This window comes from Mastigoproctus giganteus, chromosome 2, assembly GCF_048544385.1.
Source record: "Mastigoproctus giganteus isolate SK-2022 chromosome 2, ASM4854438v1, whole genome shotgun sequence".
NCBI classification, from domain to species: Eukaryota; Metazoa; Arthropoda; class Arachnida; order Uropygi; family Thelyphonidae; genus Mastigoproctus; species Mastigoproctus giganteus.
In genome coordinates, this window is record NC_143576.1 from 240,482,168 (window position 1) to 240,504,135 (window position 21,968).

At 38.6% G+C, this 21,968-nt stretch overlaps 2 protein-coding genes across 2 annotated transcripts; both read left to right on the plus strand.

Moving 5' to 3' along the window:
• The first annotated feature begins 322 nt into the window (after positions 1 to 322).
• Positions 323 to 1,688, plus strand: LOC150090298 (uncharacterized). The gene is made up of 2 exons (XM_090390250.1): positions 323 to 481; positions 1,500 to 1,688. The coding sequence occupies exons 1-2, from the start codon at positions 341 to 343 to the stop codon at positions 1,686 to 1,688; spliced, it is 330 nt and encodes a 109-aa protein (XP_090246376.1). The 5' UTR covers positions 323 to 340.
• Positions 1,689 to 7,016: 5,328 nt separating this feature from the next.
• LOC150090299 (salivary peroxidase/catechol oxidase-like) lies at positions 7,017 to 21,939 on the plus strand. Its single transcript, XM_090390251.1, has 5 exons — positions 7,017 to 7,238; positions 14,226 to 14,605; positions 15,089 to 15,259; positions 20,160 to 21,077; positions 21,179 to 21,939. The coding sequence occupies exons 1-5, from the start codon at positions 7,072 to 7,074 to the stop codon at positions 21,937 to 21,939; spliced, it is 2,397 nt and encodes a 798-aa protein (XP_090246377.1). The 5' UTR covers positions 7,017 to 7,071.
• The last annotated feature ends 29 nt before the right edge of the window (positions 21,940 to 21,968 follow it).

Sequence of the window (21,968 nt, forward strand, 5' to 3'; positions counted from 1 at the left end):
CAGTGATGACCATGGCGTTATTTTGATGATAAGTTCCCAAACTGTGAGTCCAAAGGGTATTTGTGTGTCCCATTTCTTTTTAGTAGGGTAGAGTATATACATAAAGGACAATGCCTTCATATTTGTTGCATGTTTCTTAGGTACCTTCTCCTGCATTAACGGAGGTCTACGCCTGACAAGAAGACTCGGATATTTTATAATCAATTCTTACGTACCAACTTTTCTAATCGTGCTAATGTCCTTCATCAGTTTTTGGCTACCGGGTGAAGCGTATCCTGCTCGAGTAGCTCTTCCCGTGACCTCCCTGTTATCACTGGTGACCCAACTCCACCAAACATCTATGCCAGCAGTGTCGTATGTCATGGCAATCAACATCTGGATGTCCGTGTGCATTATCTTCATATTTCTGGTGTTGGTCGAATACGCCGTTGTTATCAAAATTATGGATATTCGAAAAGGACATGAACTTAGAGTTTTACGGGTAAGTAAAACTTTATTTAGTATTCTGATAGTGTCAAGCATCTTAATATGAGCGAGATGTAAAAGGATTCTTTTTAATATTAAAAGTATGTAGTAGGATAAACGAACGCCTACTGTTATGTAGGCGCTCTGAACAAGAACTTCCTTCTTGTTTTACAGAAAGAGAGACAAGATTTACTGCTTCTTTCTTTCCTTCCTTTTTGCTCCTCACGAAGATGAACTTCCTCGATGATCCTTGCTTTGTTTCGCTTGCCCTAAGGTCTTCAAGCAAAATCGCTTAGACCTTTAGTCCCATGCTAGGGACAGTGAACTTTTCGAGATGAATTCCTATAAACGTTAATGTTCCCAATAAATTTGTCTTATGTGCTACTTCAGGTCCATAAACAGCTTTGCTAAAAAAAATAATATTGAGAGAATAGCCACACTGTCCTTTCCAAAATTACGGTACAAACATCCCATGACTTTTTTTTTTCGGATTGTGTATGTGTTATGTAATGAAAAATGTCAAGTTAAAGGAATTTGCATTAACTACTGCTTTGTTCCAGGATTACTGGGTTGTTTAGAGTATCCGAAGTTGGTAATTTAGGTCGAAAGTCCCAGAAATAAAAGAAAGCGTGCCAAAAACAGCATCAGCTTTAAGGAGCTCTGATATCTTGTGTAGATAGAATGAAAAAGTGTTTCAAGCTTAACCCTCTATAAAGAAGAAGTTTGCTTTATCTGATCGTTATCTATTCGGATCCCACAGAAGCCGCTGCAGCCAAACTTTCCATGGTCTCTTCTTTCAACCAGAGGAAGATAGAAAGTTATCTTTGAATACAAAATTTTGTCCTTTCCGACTTCGGAAATTACTTGATCAGAAGTATTACTGGATCATGGTTAGGTTTGGATCTGAAAGTTTTGTCTTCCGGTAATCTATTATACCACACTAATTAAATGTATTGTTAAGTGAACTTTTATTCTGTTTAAAAATACAGTTTAATTAATTTCTCTCACAATGATAATGTATTTACTCCCTGTAGTATGCAAAGAGGAACAGCGAATTACATAGGAATATTCATAACGAGGAATTCGTCAGGACTGCGAGTTCAACCACATCGACTGAAGAGGTTCATATGAGCCACATAGACATCGATCACTTCGCCAGAATTTCTTTTCCAGCTTCATATATACTTTTTGTTTTCATCTACTTTTTAGTGTATGGTATATAGTTATATTAAAGTAAATGATACTCAGATACTGTGTGTTTATATTTATTTATTTTGAAATATCCTGCAAAGTTATGTTAAATGATCACACAAAATTTCAGTAATTAGCATTTCCTTCATTAAACGATTTCATGCGTTCAATTGTAAATGGATTTAACAACACTAGATTCTAAAATCATAATCCAGACTGTTTCATTGAAATATTCAACTATTATATAAATGAAATCTGATAGTTGAACATCGATGAGTTGTATATCTAGATGGGGTGTAATCCAAAGAAAGTTCGGAGACTGATTTGTGGCATCATAGCGATTTGCGACTTGTATAACATTCGGTAACTGATCTAGAAATAGTGATGCGTGAATCACCTGTTTATCTCCAATCAGTCAGTCTGCAGATAAACAGCTTATTATCTAGTGATAACTGTCTGTTTATTGAAAAGAAGGTGTTTAATGTGTTTCGTCGCATTTTCAAAGGAGTGATTTTACTGAGTAGTCAATTTGCATCAGATGTTGTTTAAAATTAGAGAAAGGTTCCAAATAAACCCAATAAATGTTAAAAACAGCTTTAAGAGAAGATGTATTTGTTGTTTAAAGACTTTTCGGTGGTTTCAAAAGTTTAAAGAGGGCCGCTGGTCCGTTGATGATGATCAATGATTCAATTGCTCGTGTTCGTTATCTCATCAGGGGTGACTGACATTTAACTGTCCCCGAAATTGCTAGTGAAATTGGTAGTTGTTACGGAAGTCCCATCCTGCTCGAGTAGCTTTCATTCGATCATAACCACTATACTACCGCTCGGACATTGCAATGCGTTTCAGCCAACTTTGTCCTCCATTTCCTCAATGTCCACGTGGGTAGTAAAGTGGTTATGATAACTGTCCTCCTCACACAGGTTGGAAAAGGCCCTCGTTCGAATCTTGTTAACGAAGTGAGGAACTTTTATGGGATTTTTTCACTCGTTGCTCAGTCGGTCTCAGGTGTAGCCAGCAAGGTTTCCCCCCCCATCTGAAACTGGTTTTTCGTCCAGAAAAACAGCCAAAGAGACTAGAGAACACGCGTAATTTATTGATATAATACATATCAATATGGGTAGATGACACTGTTCACAGTTGGCCCTAATATGACAGTTTTCCACATTTTAATTGATGATCACAGAGAGTGGCGAGTTTCTCGCATGTCAGGATCTTCGCCAACGTGCTTTTGCTAACCCATACATGGGTTAGCAAAAACTAACCGATGAGTGTATGGCAATGACCATAACAAAGGCCCAGTCCTCTGAATGGAAGATTCTGGCTTCTCCAAAACTCAAAAGAGCAAGATATCTTGGATTAAATATGAAGTTCATGCTTATTTTTTATTTATTTATTTTTTTTTTTGACTAACAGACAGAGCATTGTACATTATTACGAAATTACTTAAATCCTTGAAAAATAAAAGATTTGCAACGACTTAAGAAATTATTCCGAACGCGACACAGGAACTATCAGTAATTCCCGAATAAGCATCAGAAATACATCTAGAAGTTGCAGAAGTGTTGTAATCGGTGTATATAGTGTCAAGTAGACTACTTGAAGGAGATCGATTCGAATGTCCAGTCTGTTTCATAATTTTCCAAATATTTGGTCAGCCCTCCACCTTTTTATTTATTTTTTTGATCACATCTTGTATGTTTTCAAATGCTCTTCTTCCAACATGGCAGCTGTTTTCAATATTGACGGCAGTCCTCTCAGAAGTAAGGGAAATGAGCCTGGAGAGCGAAAACACGTTCTTATTTGTATCACAAACAAGCCGTGTGACCCTGAATGGTCTTTCAAGTGTGAGTACTCGACGAGGATAGGCGCTTAAGGTTATGCATTTCATCACTGATTGGTCTTTTAAGTCGGTGTACTCGACAAGTCCATTGGAAACAACGTCTAACTAAGGACATTTCAACGCTTGTGAAGATGACGCACTTGCAACAGATCCGTGTTCATCTTCTGACTACAATTTACTGATGAGAATACTTCCATGGTCTGACTGCAATTTACTTTGGGGAATACTTCCAGGATGTGGAATTCAGCTTTCCGGGTTATATTTCATTTATTAAGAAGACTTTTTTCCCAGACTGGACATTACATTGAAATTGTATGCACTGATTGCAATTTCTCATTAGCTGCTTTTCGTAGCAGGGACTCCAAATTCATTTTATATGAACTGCAACGTTTCAATGTCTTATAATGGTGCGGTTACACGAAGCGCAGAACTTCAATATCTTGTAATGGAGCGGGAATTAGTGCTTTAAGTCTGTAATTATCTGTACAGTACTGTGATTAGCGGCAGAAATGCCAGGAAAACTGGCTGGGACCGTCTAGTACAATAAATAAAGTCATTTGACAAGCGAAAAGTTATGCATTCAGACGTTTGGTGATACGATCATTAATTTCTTTACTTTCCAAATGCCTCTCGTATTTATTAGCCTTAATAAGATCTAAATGAACCAATTAGCTCTGAAAATAAACAACCCGACAAATAATTAAATATTCATCAATTTTTCATTAATATACTGTATGATCATTGAAGCAGCATTTTCAAAGTGAAATTAAGATGATTGTTAATTAAGCTGGCATTCCCATAACTGCCAGAACACTCCACGCGTCCAGCATTTCTCTGCCTATTGACGATTCATCCCACAAGAAAATAGTTGCCAAGGTGAGAAGTCTGTTATGATTTGCAGCTTGTTATTGTTTTAAATTTTCTAAATTTGCTTTATATCTGTTCTAAACTTGCTTAGATAGCAATAATAAATTTCCGTTGTTGTTTATTCAGCTCTATTTGAATAAAAACATAAATACTTCAGGTAATGCTTAAATTACCAATTGCACACCAACACTCAATTCGATCAATAAATTTTATTCAAGACCTCAACGCTTTTATAAATACTTTTTTTTTCTTTTCGTAAGCATCTAGATGAATGCATAACTTGAATAGAGCTGAATGTTGTTATGCTACATATTGCTTCCGTTGCATGTCATGTTAAGAGTAAAAATATATCATAAATGGGTGAGTTTCACATACCAGAACGCAACATGGCAGACTTTGAAAGACTTTTTAGTGTACCACGACTCATTACGCAGTTGCATTATACAAATATGGGTCCAGTATTTCATTGATAAAATTTTAAGAGTAAAATCCGTTTAGCTATAAGGGTACTTCTATTTTGTGTGCCTTCACGAGTATCAGAATCTGAATACGGCCGTTCTCCTTCCATACAATATAGAAGCAGCTTGGGTTCCAATCCTGTTAAAACGGGAGGAATTTTTATGGCCGAGTTAGTCGGTGTCGTACGACGTAGTAAAATAACTAACGAATATAATAGATATATAATACAATGCAGCCTCATGACCTTAGTTGCTTCTGCACGGATACAAAAGCAGCAACTTTGTTTACCTTCTGTATGAAAAGCTCGAGATTTCAGAAGAAGAACTCATGCAGTCTTCTTCCGAGACCGACTAACTAGGCCACATTGGTAAAAAACCACGACAACTCCTTTCGTCCTAACAGGTAATATTTCTCACCTTCGATTTTCCGCATGGTGCGAGAGAGCAGCAATACTATTCACTTCACTAATCGCTCGGGCAGTAATTACTCTGTAACAGTGCATATTTCAAAAAAGTACGAAATGTAAATGGACAAAGCAACTTTTATAGCAAAACAAAATTGTTATGATAAAAGAATACCGATGAAATAAATTATGATTTCATTTTTTAACAGATCCCAGCTGAAGCATGTCATTGACATAATTTTCTTTGCATGATATCCAAAGGAGACTTGAGTTTGACCAATACGAAACTTGGTTACCTATGTGCTAATATTCAGGTCCCACATGAAAGTGATCCTTGCAAATATTTTTCCATAATCCGATCATTCTATTGTATCCAAATCAGTTGTCTGTATCTTTCATTGGAGAGACTGTTAATAACCATGGATTTTGTCTTACTCCCATGTGTAAAGCCCAAAGTCAACAACACTACAACCTAGCACTCGTGAGGTGCACACGCACATTCGACCTGGGTGGGCAGCTCGCATAAACAGGGTTACAGGTGTTTACATTATCTCACAGAGAAATGTCCACATCTCTGTAGTACTGCTCAACACTAGATGGAAGGTGATTCTGTTCAGAGCAATTCATGTATAGAATACACACATTATATCTACTGACACCTCATAGCTTTACCTTCATCATAGAAAAAACTAAACTAATCAGTTGTTCTTAAAACCTGATGTCCAAAAGTTAACTACTCTTTTATGTTTATATTTTACATCTCTTGTTCCATTGTGCGTAAATTTGCCAATATCTAGTCGTTTCCTAAAAGGATAAAAAAAAAAAACAGGTTAGAGGTGGAGATGCTTGTACAATAGAGATAATTATAGGACAGTTAAGATATAATCAGAACCTGATTATACCTATCTTTTCTACCATCTCGGAGCAGCATGCATTAATGGCCCATGAGTCTCCCCTTATGAAGCTGCGCCTGAGGTTCGCATCACCCCGATCAAATGACTGCCTACCACTTCTGTCTTTTTCATACGGTGATGCAAAGCACACCACTATGATAGATTTTTAATGGCTTTATCTGCGTATCAACACACGATTCAGGCATGAATAGATCATTGTGGTATTAGTTTCGTATTGCCTACGAATACAAACAGGTACTATTCGTACACATCACGTGGGTGAGCACATTCCTGTACCACAAACACGTTTAGCTAACTTGATTCAGCAACAAGGAGACGGGGAAGGAAATTTGCTTTTATTTTCTTCTGTTATCGGTCAGAATTAAGAGGCGATATCGTTGATGGTAAAACTGACTAACTTAGGTCTATTTAGACTGCCCCAATAAACAAGGATTAATATTTATAAAGTAATAGTGTACTGTATTTTAATATCCTGGTTAATACCCCAGATATTCTTCTTCTTTCCATCTGAAAAAAATACTTATGACATGTTCAAGGGATGGTGTAATATTAAATGGATTTGTTGAACCATAGAAAAAGTGTAATTTCTGAAAAAGAGAAACCCAGTAATTTGTTGAACCATAGAAAAAGTGTAATTTCTGAAAAAGAGAAACCCAGTAATTTGTTGAACCATAGAAAAAGTGTAATTTCTGAAAAAGGGAAACCCAGTAATTTGTTGCATCTGTGCCTAGATTTCTTATTTGAAACAGTTAACTGTAAAATGCAATAGAATTATTTCCATCGAAGCGCCATCTACTTGGGATATTTGATCTGTTGACATTACTGTCTATTCAGTTGTTAGTAGACTCGTACTAGTGCCATATATTTATTTGTATTTTCGACTGGGCTTATGTAGAATCATAAGCTAATACTGATGTTTGAGAGTAGACATGAATTTATATTTTATAGTAGTGACGATTCTGCTCTTGTACCTAATTAAAAGAGCTATATGCGAACTTTCCTTGTTACTCCCACATGAGAAATGGTCTAAATCATCCTGTCAACCCCTGTTTAATTTATCTGAAGTGCAGCAAGCTGGGGAAGAGGGCCGTAAGATGTAAGTTCAGTTTAATACTTAGAAGTTGTTAAAGACAATTTATACGCCCTGTCGAAAAAATTTCCTATTATCTCATATGAAGACTTAACGATGAACTTTGATACTTAGACAGTGATACTATCTTTTTAGGGGGGGGGGGAGCCCCCCCCTAAATACAGATATTAGGCCTTTGCGAAATTAGGGTTTCTCAATGCCCATCCTGGTTAAGCTCTGTTATAAATGAATAAAAGTATGTTCTCAAATTTAGAGACCACTGGATGTTCAATCTCAGAAGGATGTATTTTCAAAACTAGCAAAGAGCCAATGCCCATCACCCCTTTTAAGTTTTGTTCGTGTATTTTTCACTAGGTTGTGCAGTGTACGAATATAAAACACTACACCGCAGGAGCTTAAGATTTTCTTTATTAACATCAGAAATTTGAGTTGTATAATTTCGAATCACCTCAGATTAAGGAGATTTCCTTTTAAATTCAAGAATGAGGTGTAACACGATAGGTGTTTTCAGTTAATCGTGATTCATTTCGACGTCTTGAGGCGAGAAACACTACAGAAATGCTTGGAAACTCGGGATTATCTCTTAGGCTAAACTATCTGAGAGACAGCGATAACTGTTAATTTAATTTTAATCATAATTGAATTTGAATATATCAAATTGCAGAATTCCATAAAAACATAATGGAGTATTTCATCGTTTTTATCTGTATTTTATTTTGATTATCAAAGCTGTGTATTCCTGTGAAATTTCTGCGCACGTTCCTGGACCAAAGTGACAATTTCAATTTGGCAATAAAATTTAAAGCTCTCTTAAATATGAGAAATAAGATCCTCCAGAACATTTCATGTTATACCTAACGGTTGCATATGGAAATCCATGATTAAGGAGAGTCCTGCAATCCGAGGGAATTCTGTGCACTGACTTCCCTCATACAAATTAAGGGATTCCCCCCTTCCCTTTAAATAGGCTGCTTCGCTCCCGAACCTCGAAATGGATCCTCCTTGAGGTGTGGGTTTTTCGTGGTTTATTTTATTTAACTACTTTAAAGTGCTGTATTAGCCGATAACATTTAACTATTTTTAAATTTAAAGTTATGTTGTGTAAAAATCTTTTTGGAGAGATTGAAGGATATTGCTGTACTTTTCCTTGCTCATTTTATGCAAGCCTCGCGATGTCACATTCGCGACCAGCTTGTAGCAGCTAGGTATGTACGCCTTCATTTCGTCTCGGTATATTTGGTTTTCAAACTACTTCTCCAGATGACATTTTTGTAACCAATTACCTTACCTACACTTATTATTTGTTAATCTTGTCTTTATTACAGGATAGCAATCTTGAGTTTCCACCCAAGTTGTCACTTATAGCCTTCTCGTGGTTGCTTCAAAAGTGCTCATTATTATAATGATACACATTTGGGAATGCCGACCATGACTCAAAGGCTGGAACTGAATAACACAAAGAGAAAAAAAATATATAGTATTTCGATTAAAAGGCACCAAGTCTGTTTCACATATTTCAGGTTATTTGTAGCCTTGTCCTCTTTTGGTTAAACTTCAGTATGTGAGGCTTGCCCATGGATCTGTGCGACAGCGGCTCCTGGCTACTTGTAGCTCCACCCACTACATAAGATTAATGCATTTTTTCTTCTTTTGCAAAATAAAACATGAGAAAAAAGAGCGGAAAATGATAGCGAATGAAACGTATTATAAAAAAAAAAGCGGAAATTAATAACCCATAAAACAAGCCTTGTCCTAACATTAAAAAAAAAACAGATATTACAGCGAAAAACGCATTACAAGCAAATACTAGTCACCAAGAAGCAGTGGGCAGAGCTACAAGTAGCCAGCAACCGTAGTCGCAAAGATCCATGGTTAAGTCTCACGGAGTTTAATCCCCTCCCCTCTTTTCCCTGTCCTATTTGGACCAAAAACTTCGTGAATTTAACATTAAAATTGCACCAAATATTGCCATCTATATTTTACGATTTATGAATTTAAATTTCGCTTAATCAACTGCGTTTTCATCAATTACCGATGCGTTTAGTATAAAAACACCACCGTTGTACTTTTGAAACAAACGTACACTGATTTTAGTACTGTATTAGTAATGGCCATATGGTGCAAGGCTGGAACGAGTACAGAGAAGGGCAACGAGATTGGGGAGTGAAACAAAAGGTTGGTGTTATCAAGAAAGGCTTAAGTTCCGTAAATTGCAGCTTCTGGAGACTAGGAACCTGCGAGATCTAATTGAGGTGTATAAGGCCTTGAATGGATTGATCAAGCTCAATGCTAATGGATTCTTCCTCTTGCTCAGATTACTCACCTGAGGGAGCATGAATTCAAATTGAGGAAAGACAGTTGTAGAATAGATGTGCGGAAATTCGCCTTTAGCCAGCGGTAGTAGTTGGAACAAACTTCCATCTGTTGTAGTGGAGGTCAGCAACTTAAATAATTACAGGGCAGAACTAGACAAACATTTGGAGTGAATGGAAGGGCGTTTTTTTTTTTTCTGATGCCATATAAGCTTGCATTCTTGCATCATATACCCTGCTAAGGCTTATGCTGCACCAGCAAAAAAATAATAATAAAATAAATATTGATAAATAATAATAAGAGAAAAGGAAATAGACAACCTATTAATTTCCCTCCTCCCATAGGTAACTTTGAAATTTGAATTTCCCCAAACAGTCAGGTCAGCCTCTACCACTAGGTAATTTGTAACTCTCTGGCTAAAATAAAACTTCCTGCAATTAAGTCTAAACATCGCTCTCCGTGACTTGAATTTATGGCCCCTAATTCTAGAATCATTTATAACCATGAAAATTTCATCCTCATTCATTTTAATATCGCCTCTGTGAGCCTTAAACACCTCAATCAAGTGGCCTCCAAGGTGCCTAATTTCAAAGTTGTCCAACCCACATATTCGAAGTCTTTCCTCATAAGGATGCCCTCTTGCCGATCTCACCAGGCAAGTTACCCACCTCTGAACCTTTTCAAGAAGCTCGATGCCTATTTTTAGGTGCAGCCTCCACACTTGAACACGGTATTCCAAGTGTGGTCTAACAATAGCCTCATATAATGGGATTATGACGTCCTTATCTCTACTAGCAATTGTTCGATAAATCATCAATAGGACACCATGGGCTTTCCCTGCACCCTGTCGACGATGCTAGGAGAACTTCATATCTGACCGTATCGTAACTCCCAGGTGCATTTCTTCCACTACTGACTTCAGTGATCCCAATTCTTTCATCAACCCAATCTGAGGAATAACCATTTATCACAACCCTCTGCCTCCTGCCCTGAAGCCATCCTGCTATCCATCTAAGGATTTTCCCCGTGGTTCCAACCTGTTCTAACTTATAAAGTAACCGCTCATGTGGGACTGAGTCAAATGCTTTGCTGAAATCCAAATAAACAATGTCGAAATTATTCCTCAAGTCCAGCTTGCGAGTGACCCTGTCAAAATAGCTAAGCAGATTTGTTAAATATGATTTTCTATTTACAAAACCATGCTGAGTATCCTTCAGAATTCCATTTCTATCTAAATGATCCTGAATTCCACCCTTGATCATTGCCTCCATGATTTTCCCTACTACTGAAGTTAGACTGACCGGTCGGTTAATGTCCCACTTCACTCTTAGAACCGCCCTTATGTATAGGAAATACATTGGCCGTTTTTCCAATCCAACGGTATTTCTCGTGAGTCCGGTGATGCTGCCATAATTAGCTTCAATGGTTCAATGCACTGACTTGCTGCCTCTTAAGATTATAGGGTTTATGCCATCGACCCCAGGAGCTTTACTGGCCTGTAGGCTCGAAAGTTTTTTTTCATTAAATAAATATGTGAAATTTCAATATCATTAATTGCATATTTTTCAACTTCACTCTCATAATTTCTCTTTGACATAAACAGTTTTTCTTCTGTAAATAGATGTAAAGTAATTGAGTTCATCTGCAACTTCAGCTGGGGTATCTAATACTATCCCACGTCCATTACATAACGGTCCAATCTGGTTTGTCCTTCTCTTTGTATTTATACACCGATGAACCAAAACATTATGACCACCTACCTAATATGATGTTGGTCCTCCACGTGCAGCCAAAACAGCTCGTACCCGGCGAGGCATGAAGACTACAAGATTTCTAAATGTCTTGCGGTATCTGGTACCAACACGTAATCAGCAGATCCTTTTAATTCCTGTAAGGTCCGCGGTTGAGACGTTGCAGATTGGAGTTGCTGTTCCAACACAAACCACAGATTTTCGATGGGATTGATGTCTGGGGAATTTAGAGGCCAGGGCAATACCTGGAAGTCTTCCTCGTGTTCCGCGAACCAGTCTCGAACAATCCGGGCGGTGTGGCATGGCGCATTATCCTGCTAAAATACGGCACCGCCAGAGCGGAAGACCGTTGCCATGAAAGGGTGTACCTTGTCAGCAATAATGTTTAGGTCAAGGTGTATTTGTTTAATTGCGGTCTCCAGGGTTCTCCTATATACCGCTGTAGCTTCTGAGATGGCAAAAGGCCAAGGCCGGCAAGTGTATGTATGTGTGTTGTGCGAAGTCCCCAGCTCCTGGCTACTTCAGAGCCAGATCACACTAGGTCCTCTGACTTCCAAAGCTGGCCACGAGAAGGCGCGCCAGGGTCTACTTTCAACCAAAGACACTTACTGGGGCTATCAGGCAAGCCTGGGAGCCCGAGTTTTCAATTGAAAGGAAGATAGGAAATAGAAGGTTTAGTTAGGGAGATAGGAGGGGAGGGAAAGCAAGAAGAAGACATCCCCGAAAATGAAGTTAAAAAAAAAGTTTTAAAGTGCAAAGTTTAAAGCCGTTAACATAAGCTAAACTTATAATCAATTATACAAAGGTTGCCGTGTGCTACTATCATTACTAAATAAAAACTTAAATTACAAATATACAGTGGTTGCCTGTATCAAAGCCATGGTAAATACAATTTAACAGCTGAACGGGAGAATTATCCTCTGCAATTAGAAACCCTCGTAATGTAAGCCGTTAAACAACAATGTCACACTTATAATAAAATAGACAGCAATTACAAAAACACATTTCAAGCTGAAACATCGACACAACTGTGAAGGGAGAACAATCCCAATATTTTAGGCAAGTATCAGTTCTAAACTAATACAGTCCAAAAACGGTGAGAGGGATGTCAACTAAAGATTCAAACTCATATGTATCTTACAATACATAAGTTACAATACTCGACAACAGAGTATCAAGTAAATAGGTCCTAAAAGAGGTTCATACTCATGGTCCTTACACATAACCAAACTGCCAAATAGTCTGCGTCAGTTTCCAAACTAAAACAGTCCAGAACCTCTAAGAGAAATACCCATTTACTATTCAACCTCACGCATAACATATAACTCTAATGCAGAGTAATAAGCTATGCGTGAGGCACAGTCTTTAATGCATAATACTAAGTATACAAATCCCAAATAGAGGATCTAACAGAAGACAAACAAGAGTGCTAGCATTCCAATCTATGTTAGCACAATAAAATACTCCTGCCTAAAGAACTTTAGGACAGGAAAAATCAACCAGAACAAGTTCAGGAGAAAATGAATTAGTACTAAAACTTATTATATTAATTTGTTCATGATCCAAAACAAGTAGCAACACAGAATTTTTATGCACCCCAAAAGGCAAGTTCAACCTATTTTAGATAGGTGGTAGATGTCAGAGTGCCCGGCACATGGATGATTGGACCCAAGATATCTCAGCTGAACATCGCCCAAAGCACGACACCACCGGCTTGTTTTTATCCCAAGGTGCATCCAGGTGCTATCACTTCCCCAGATAAACGACGTGCGCGTACCGGGCGTCCACATGGTGCAACAGGAAACGTGATTAATCGGACCAGACGACCTTCTTCCAATCACTCAAGGTACAGTTTCGATGCTCGCGTGCCCATTGTAGGCGCTGTCGCAGATGAACCGTGGTCAGCACGAGCACTCGGAGCGGCCTGCGGCTACGCATACCCATTTTCAGCAGGGTTGGATGTACAGTGTGTTGACACATTACTCCCGTCACCAGCATTCCAATTACCGGATAGTTACGCCACAGTTGCCCTTCTCTTGCTACGCACCATCCGGGAGAGCCTTCGCTCAAGTCGAGTATCGATGAGCCGTGGTCGTCCAACACCTCGCCAGCTTTCGTTGGTTTTCCGTCCTTGGACCACTTTTGGTAGATACTGACCACGGCTGACCGTGAGTATCCCACCAGCCGTGCCGTTTCGAATAGGTTCTGACCCAGTCGTCTGACCATTACAATTTGGCTTTTGTCAAACTCGCTTAAGTCCGCTGCCTTTCTCATCTGAAGAACAAGAGTAACACTGATTAACGGAACTCAGTATCAGGTGTTTTTATACCGGGTCCCGACCTGCGCACGCGACGTAGTTCACCTGCAGTTGCTTCGATTTGCTTTACGACTCACTGGTCAATGTTTTGGCTCATCAGTGTATATGCGAATTCCTCTTCGCTCTCTTTTCAGCGATTTCTCATAATCTGCCTTTGCCAGCTTTTTTTGAAGACAAAAAAATCTTCAAATAAGGCTTTGTCAGCCTTATTTGAAGAAATGATTCGGTTATGATAATTTATTCGATTAATCAAATTATTTTATTTTTAATGTATTGATTATATAATTTGAATGATTCATTCGATTATGGAAAATCATTCCATAATTCGAATAATTCATTAACTCGAAATAATTAAATGATTCTTCATGACAGAATAATTGGTTTTTCATAATAGTGATTTGTCATAGTCGAATGAATCGTCAGAATATGAGTAAAATCGAAAAATCAATTGACTTCTCGATTATGTCCATCACTACAATAAGATACTCAAGGAAGGCTACCATTATATTGACAGTATAGCGAATGAGTGGGCAACTGGTGCAGCAGTAGCAGAAATGTCTTTTCCAATCTTGTAGTATTTCTTAAGTTACTCATTAAAATCTTCTTTTCCAGACAAGAAGAGCTATGGAATAGTCTTGAACCTGAGTTGAAGGAACTCGGATTGTCTATTAAGCTTGACGATCCATTCTTCTACGTTGGATCGGAGTTCAGTCAAAGACCATTAACTAAAAATCTTTCTAAATTGGCAGTAATAACGGAAGCCACTGCTAAGATTCTCTTAAGAAAAAACTCATTGACCAAGCAGCAAATTGCTCAACTTCCGGAAGTGGATATCAGCAATACCTACATTGGTCAGAATTGTAAAAAAGAAGAGTATTCCTGCAAAACGAACTACAGAAGAGCGGATGGAAGTTGCAATAATATTATGCATCCCCAATTGGGTACGGCTTACAGCGGATACCTCAGATATCTTCCAGCCGAGTATGCTGATGGTAAGTGATTTGATTAACCAAAAAATTAAATCAATAAAATTTTTGGGTAATGGTTACTTATCTGGGAAGTACCAGAAAGCAACATTTTTATTCCTCCCAGTTTTCGGTTATAAGAGATTGTGATAGGAAAGGTTTACTCATTGGTAGAACGTTGGTATGTCATAAGAGCTACAGATTCGTTTCTTTGATTGGTGGCCGGTGATTTGGAATATTAGCACTTCAAAGAAAAACGCAGGCGGATTAAAACTGAAGGGAATTTATCCCAAACTTTCTTGTGCAGTCTTTATTTTAAAGATCTTTGAGTGATATGCAATAACTAATCGCCTAGTATCAGAAAACATGCTATGACCAATGAGTGAACATTGCTAGCATAATCAACAGTTTTTACGAATACCAAAAATTTGTTCCAGGTAGGTCCAAAATAAGTAACTATTGCCCATAGTTTGAACTTTGAAACATTAATGTGGTTCTTTTTCTATCAAGGAATTCAAAGTATAAGGAAAACTTTCCATGGGAACTCTCTACCAAACTCGCGCTTAATTAGCAAGGCTGTACTTACAACCCAACAAGTTCCTCCTAGTGGTATATCTCAGGTGGCTCTCCTCTGGGGAATAATGGTGTTCAATGACATCCGACACACAGCTCAGTGGAAAGGTAGGACGATTACGTTTTTTCTCCACCAATGTGTAATTATGATTGAAGATAATTTAAATGGCAGTAATAATATTAACAGGAAGGTATTCACGACAGCAGAACTTAAATCGCATAATAATTTAAGGGAAGAATGAAGTGGGGAAACAAGAAATCATTTCTACTTAAATGATCGGTTTTAACTTTTATTTATTTACAATTTGCAGAAATACTTAAGCATTATTTTTGCCACCATAATAATAGAAAGATGGCTCATGAAGATAAAGAAGTTACAAATCCCCCTGATTGAAAATGTTTAAGTATTTAAATGAGGTATAGTAGGTTTCTGTCTAAATTGAGGTCAAGACGTTGAGGTATATATATTTTAAAATATAGAAACTGATTATGAACGGAATTTTGGAGTTTACAGAATTGGGGCTCTGAAAAATCACTCCAGATTTTTTTCTTTTATTTTTCAACAAATCTAAATTATCTTAAATTAACCTGACATAAGCAAGTTGGGTTACATCACAGTAATGCCATTACTGTTGCTCTCGATAAGTGAATAATTGAGTTTAAACATTTACGCATCGTAGTTGTCAATCTGACTATTAATGAAATCGATAACTTTGATTGACAGGTCAAAGACGTATCGAAGAGTAACGGGAAAAATTGTTCTTGTAATGTAATATCGGCTATATTGACATTCATCTCCTTCAAAGACATGGGTCAGCTTTATTTTATTATAGAAATAACACTACTCTAAAATTTCTGTACGCAACATCCATCCTATTGACATTCCACCTCTTTTCTCCATGTCTTTAACGTCTTAGTGAAACCTCACCATGTTCTCACTAACACTTCCTACATTTTCTGGGAAGTAGTCGATGTGGGAGTGCAAAAAAATGTACCTTTGCATTCATGGTACAACCCAGCTTCTTGAAGTTTGCCAACATACTTTAAACTATATTCTTGTAGAATATAGATATCATTAAAGAACAGACCTGAAGTTAATCCATTCCTATTTATATTCATAATCCCATCAAAATCTTGGTCCCTCATCAGTTTACGAATTTGAAGTTCAACAAAAATACCTTGTTTTATCTTCTCTTGGGTGATTGGCGGGAATTTAATACAAAGTTATTGTAGCAGGAACCTTCCTAAGGTAAAGCTTTCATTCTTGTTCTCTATGTTCTTTGATGTTTCATTCTTGTTCACTGTGTTCTTTGATCCAGGCAACAAACTGCCTCTTTGTCCAGACCTTCTCAACCCAGTGCTTACTCCTTGCCCAACTGTCCCATTCATTCACACAAAAAGCAAAGCATTTTTGTGTAGTCAGATTGCTGTTCAAGTAACATGTCTATCACTTTAAAGTCAGTACAGACCAACCAACCAACCTTATTCTTCATACTTAATATTTGTCAACAACTTCAAGTTCTCATGTTTCTTTCAAATGCACAGAGTGCGCTACTGGAATTGACCCATATTTATTTCCATTGTGGAGCAACACACCTTTGAGATTCCTCTCTGATGAGTCAATAAAAAGTCTTTGCTGCGTAGGATTGTAACTATTTCCTAAATAGTTCATTAAGTCATTTATATTACTGTAAAAAAACAAAAAAAAAAAAAAACTAATTTGCTTCAGAAAAGTACGGGACTAGTTCTCGTTCTCTGGGTCTGTAACATAAGAAAAATGGCCCATGTGCTAGAAGATTTAAGTTAGGTCGAGAACCAAGGAGTTCTGGAGATTCCTTTGGTAAATTTAAATCTCATAATCAGATCATTGAGTTCATGCTGTGAAAACAGTTGAGGGCTGGACTCAATGTTTCCAGGTGTGTAGATTTCAGTTTCGTCTTCAGAAGCTTCACTTTCAGCACTCTTTGCTGATTCATACTGCAATATAAGTGGAGGGCATGGCATAGGCAGGTTATCTCCATGTGGGATTGGTCTAATGGCAGATGGAATATTAGGATACGTAATGTTCCTAAGTCCTGCCGAATCCAGGCAGGATCATTAGGCTTGTGGATCACGTATCATGACTCGTGACTCCAAATTACAGCTTCCGATTAGTGTACTGTGCAAGAACAGCAGGCCTTACACCAAGCTACACGATGTGATCTATCCAGTTATATTAAAGGAGGAAGCAAAGGAAGCAAGCAAACCCCTAGCCATAATTATGAGAGCTTCTTTGGACTCAGGGGAGGTACCCATGGACTGGAGATGTGCAAATGTAACCCCAATTCACAAAGGAGGATCAAAGGCTGACACAAGTAATTATAGACCTGTTAGTTTAACTTCGGTTCCAGGAAAATTAATGGAGGCACTGGTTAAAGAAGCACTGCAGGATCATCTGGACAAGAATTCAGTTATAGGTCAGACACAGCATGGTTTTGTTAAGGGCAGGTCTTGTCTGACCAATTTGATTGGATACTATGATGTAGTCACAAAAGAACTGGATGCAGGGAATAACTTTGATATTATATACTTGGATCTTAGAAAGGCTTTTGATACTGTTGCGCATGGAAGACTGCTGCACAGATTGGAGAAGTGTGGCATTGGAGGCAAATTGCTGCTATGGATAAAGGGATGGTTGAGTGGCAGAAGACAGAGAGTGGTAATCAATGGACACTGCTCAACGTGGACTAATGTTATTAGTGGAGTTCCTCAGGGTTCAGTGTTGGGTCCATTGTTGTTTTCTGTATTTATAAATGATATTGATGATGGTGTATCAGGCTTAATGTCCACGTTTGCAGACGATACCAAGGTTGGCAGGGTTGTTAAGGACACTACTGATACTATGCTGCTGCAACAGGATCTGGAAAGGTTGAGCAGATGGGCTGAGAGGTGGCAAATGAAGTTTAACATTGACAAATGTAAAGTACTACATATGGGAAACAGTAACCCCAGATCAACGTATCAACTCTGTGGTACTACGCTGACAAGTGGTAGAGAATGAAAAGGACCTGGGGGTAATTGTGCAGGCAGATATGAAGTTCTCTGAGCAGTGCAGACGAGCTGCAAGAGGAGCTCATGGTGTCTTGTCAATGATATACAGGAATTTTTCTAGCAGGGATAAGGATGTGATTATTCCCTTGTATAAGGCATTGGTCAGGCCACACCTTGAGTACTGTATACAGGTCTGGAGGCCTCATTTCAAGAAGGATGTAGAGCTGCTCGAACGAGTACAGAGAAGGGCAACAAGATTAGTGAATGGAACAAAGGGTTGCTCTTACGAAGAAAGGCTTAAGTTTTGCAAATTACAGAGCCTGGAGACGAGTCATCGGCGAGGTGATCTGATAGAGGTGTATAAGGCTTTGAATGGCTTGAGCATGCTCAATGCCGATGGGATTCTTGCTCAGAATAATCACCTGAGAGGGCATAAATTCAAATTGAGGAAGGACGGATGTCGGATAGATGTGCGGAAATTTGCCTTTAGCCAGCGGGCAGTTGGTTTGTGGAATAGACTCCCATCGCTTGTTGTTGAAGTTGATAGCCTAAATAAATTTAAGGCTCAGCTGGACAGGTATTTCGAACGAACGGAGGGGTGAAACGGGAGTAGTGGTTTTTCTTTTTTTTTTTGGCTGATGCTGAATAAGCTTGCTTTCTTGCATCATATGCCTCTACTAATGCTAATGTCTGACATTAGTGGGTACTCAATGTTTTGTGGAAGGCTGCTCAAACCTGTTTTTTTTTTTTTTGTAGTTGTTGGCGCATCGGCTTCTGTGGCCATAATGCAACTCCCAAGGTTTTTGCAGTACTTTGATCCAAGCCCGAGGCGGGATTCGAACCCACGACCTTTGGGTTGCCAGGCAGGCACTTTACCCACCCAGCTAGCCCGGTCGGCTCAAACCTGTTAATCCATATCTTGCGGTGTCTGTGCTGGTGCTGACGTGTGTTCCAGTTTTTCACTAATGGCTTGTGTATGCTGCGATAATTGTACTGCGTTCTGAGCAGACAATTCTTTTCAGAGATCTGCTGTTACATTTTATCATCCTTGGAGGTTTTGAGGGTTGTTTGGTGGCAGTTTCAGCACTACTTCGTTCCATTTGCAGATTCCATCACCAATCTTCGACCTATGGATCATCAGTGCCATTGAGATGCCACGTACAGATAGATTGCTAATATGAAACTATATTATCATTCCGTTCTGGAAGTCTAACTCCGTCGAAGGCGGCATCTTGCATTTACAATCCTGCTAACCTCGAAGGGCAACGAGCATATTTAAAGTTGTCTGATACATGATGCTTGGGACGGGGCCAACTATCAACGGAGGTGCATTCTGGATATTAATGGTAGGACAGTGTAGATCACAATAAGGACTGTATCCTCATGCCAAACCACATTGATACTAACAGTAGTAATTATCTTAACTTATACTTGAAGATCACGGAGATATCCTTGACAACAAGTGTGTTAATAAACTAACTGGTCACTCATTAACTCGCCCGATTCTTAGAAAGAAAGATTAAACTCCTGTTAAATTCTCATAGATGTAATAGTTGTATATATACCCCCAGCACCGTCATATGAAGCTATCCATTAAATATCAAATTGGATCATCAACCAGCTTCATCCTTCAGCCTTGCACTTTGTCTGTGGAGACTAAGCTTCCTTTCCAGCTAGCTAACCTTCTGTATACAATAAAGAGTTCTCAACCATAATATTTTTTTTCCTTTACCCCACTTTAAAATGAAATTAAGTCATAACAATCTTAACATTCTAGGGCCGGCCTAATATCTGATTTTCTGTGTTTCTTTCAGTATTCTTTTTGCTATATTATCCCCGTTAAAATAAGAGATTCGACAAATGTGCCATCTTTCGTATTTTGATATACCCTACAGTTTAAATCATTTCATCAATAAAAATATTAACTTCACTGAATTCTTGGTCATTTTCTAAATAATAATATCCATTTCTTTTTCAGGTTACCACGGAGACCGGATTATGTGCTGTTCTACTAGCTTTTCAGTGCAACATCCAGAGTGCTTGCCAATACTTCTCGACCATTCAGATGACTACTACTACAGCTACGATCATCGCTGTTTGGAGTATATTCGCTCGGTGCCCGCTTCCCGCGAGAACTGCTCTCTTGGAGCACGAGATCAGATGAATCAGGTGACACCATTCTTGGATGGGTCTACTTTGTATGGTTCTTCCGACTCGGAACTTGCTTCTCTGAGGTCTTTTAAAGATGGTCGTTTAAAAATCCAAAAGAACCCTGCAGGTGAAGAGATTCCTCCGGGTCAACCGCAGATAATGGAGTGTCGAAATACTAATAAAAGTCGACCATGCTTTCTGATGGGTGATCCCAGGATGAACTGGTTGACATCTCTTATGTTCTTGAATACCGTTCTGTTGAGAGAGCATAACAGGATTGCAAGAGAATTGCATGAAGCCAATCCAAAAGTGGAAGATGAAGCTCTTTTTCAAGAGACCAGGAAAATATTGGTAGCTGAGATCCAACACATTACGTACAATGAGTTACTACCTATTTTGCTGGGTTTGGATGGAATGCAAAGATATCGACTGAACCTTAAGCAGGATGGGTACTACAGTGGTTATAACAGTGAAGTTCAGCCGGGCATTGCGAACGTAGTTGGCTCTGCTGTCGCCGCGGCCCTTCTATCAGCGCTACCCAATGCTATGGAACTGGTCAGTTCCCATAATTTAATGAAAGTAGGGCAGTTTCTATTGAGGAGTTTAGTATACAGACCCAATGGGATTTATGATGTCAGCTTACTTCACTATTTAATCCAGGGGTCAGTTATGCAGCCTGCAGAAAAAATCGATACACATTTTAGCTCTCAGGTCACTCAAAGCATGTACACTTTCGGATCTCAGTGTAAGTATGTTGTATTTCGAAACTTGTTAAGTTCACAATAATGGTTTATTGAGGTAGGTCAGTCAATCTCTCATTAATATTTTAACATAATTTCTTTACAGTTCCCGGTGTCGATCTACCTGCCATAGTCAATCAGCAAACACGAGACCATGGAATTCCACCTTATGTAAAGTGGCGCCATCTGTGCGGTTTACAAGTCCCTCACACGTTTGCCGATTTGAATGATATAATTGTCAAAGACACGGCTGAGAGATTCAAATTATTATATTCTGACTTGAACGATATTGATCTGTTTCCAGCACTGTTAGCCGAAAAGCCAGTAGAGGGAGGTATGGTTGGTCCAACTATGGTTTGCCTGTTAGGTTATCAGTTCCACCATTTAAGGATATCTGATCGATATTGGTATGAAAATGACCTACCACCTTCTAGGTTTACAGAATATCAACTTGCAGAAATCCGCAAGGTCAAATTATCTCGACTTCTGTGCGACAACACCTTTCCTGAGCTGCGAATTCAACCAGATGCCATGTTAGTTCCAGATGAATATCTCAATTATCCCTTATCGTGTTCTGGTAATCATCTTTTAAAGATGGATTTATCCAGATGGCAAATTGAGATACCTAAAGAGGTGGTTCCAACTGACTTGCTCAACGATGTGTTGTCTACAGTGCAGGAAGAAAAATTATTGCTTAATTTTCCTAACCAGCAGGATGAGTCCACTTTATCAAAGAAGTCAGAAAGAGGACTTCTTCGAGCTACTGCGCAATCTGCATTAGTAAACCAGCAGGCTGTAACTCTGGAGGCATTCACAAGGACTTTAGTGGGAAAGTTGTTTCACAAAAGATTGGATAGTACCACGTAAGTAATATTTATCATTTGTAATGCACTTTG

Bases quoted from the DNA above. Each gene is read 5' to 3' on its own strand.
- LOC150090298 (XM_090390250.1), top strand. From the start codon at position 341: ATGCCAGCAGTGTCGTATGTCATGGCAATCAACATCTGGATGTCCGTG. The intron at 482-1,499 runs GTAAGTAAAACT...TACTCCCTGTAG, and splicing joins ATGAACTTAGAGTTTTACGG to TATGCAAAGAGGAACAGCGA.
- LOC150090299 (XM_090390251.1), top strand. From the start codon at position 7,072: ATGAATTTATATTTTATAGTAGTGACGATTCTGCTCTTGTACCTAATT. The intron at 14,606-15,088 runs GTAAGTGATTTG...TTTTCTATCAAG, and splicing joins TCCAGCCGAGTATGCTGATG to GAATTCAAAGTATAAGGAAA. The intron at 15,260-20,159 runs GTAGGACGATTA...TTTCTTTTTCAG, and splicing joins ACACACAGCTCAGTGGAAAG to GTTACCACGGAGACCGGATT.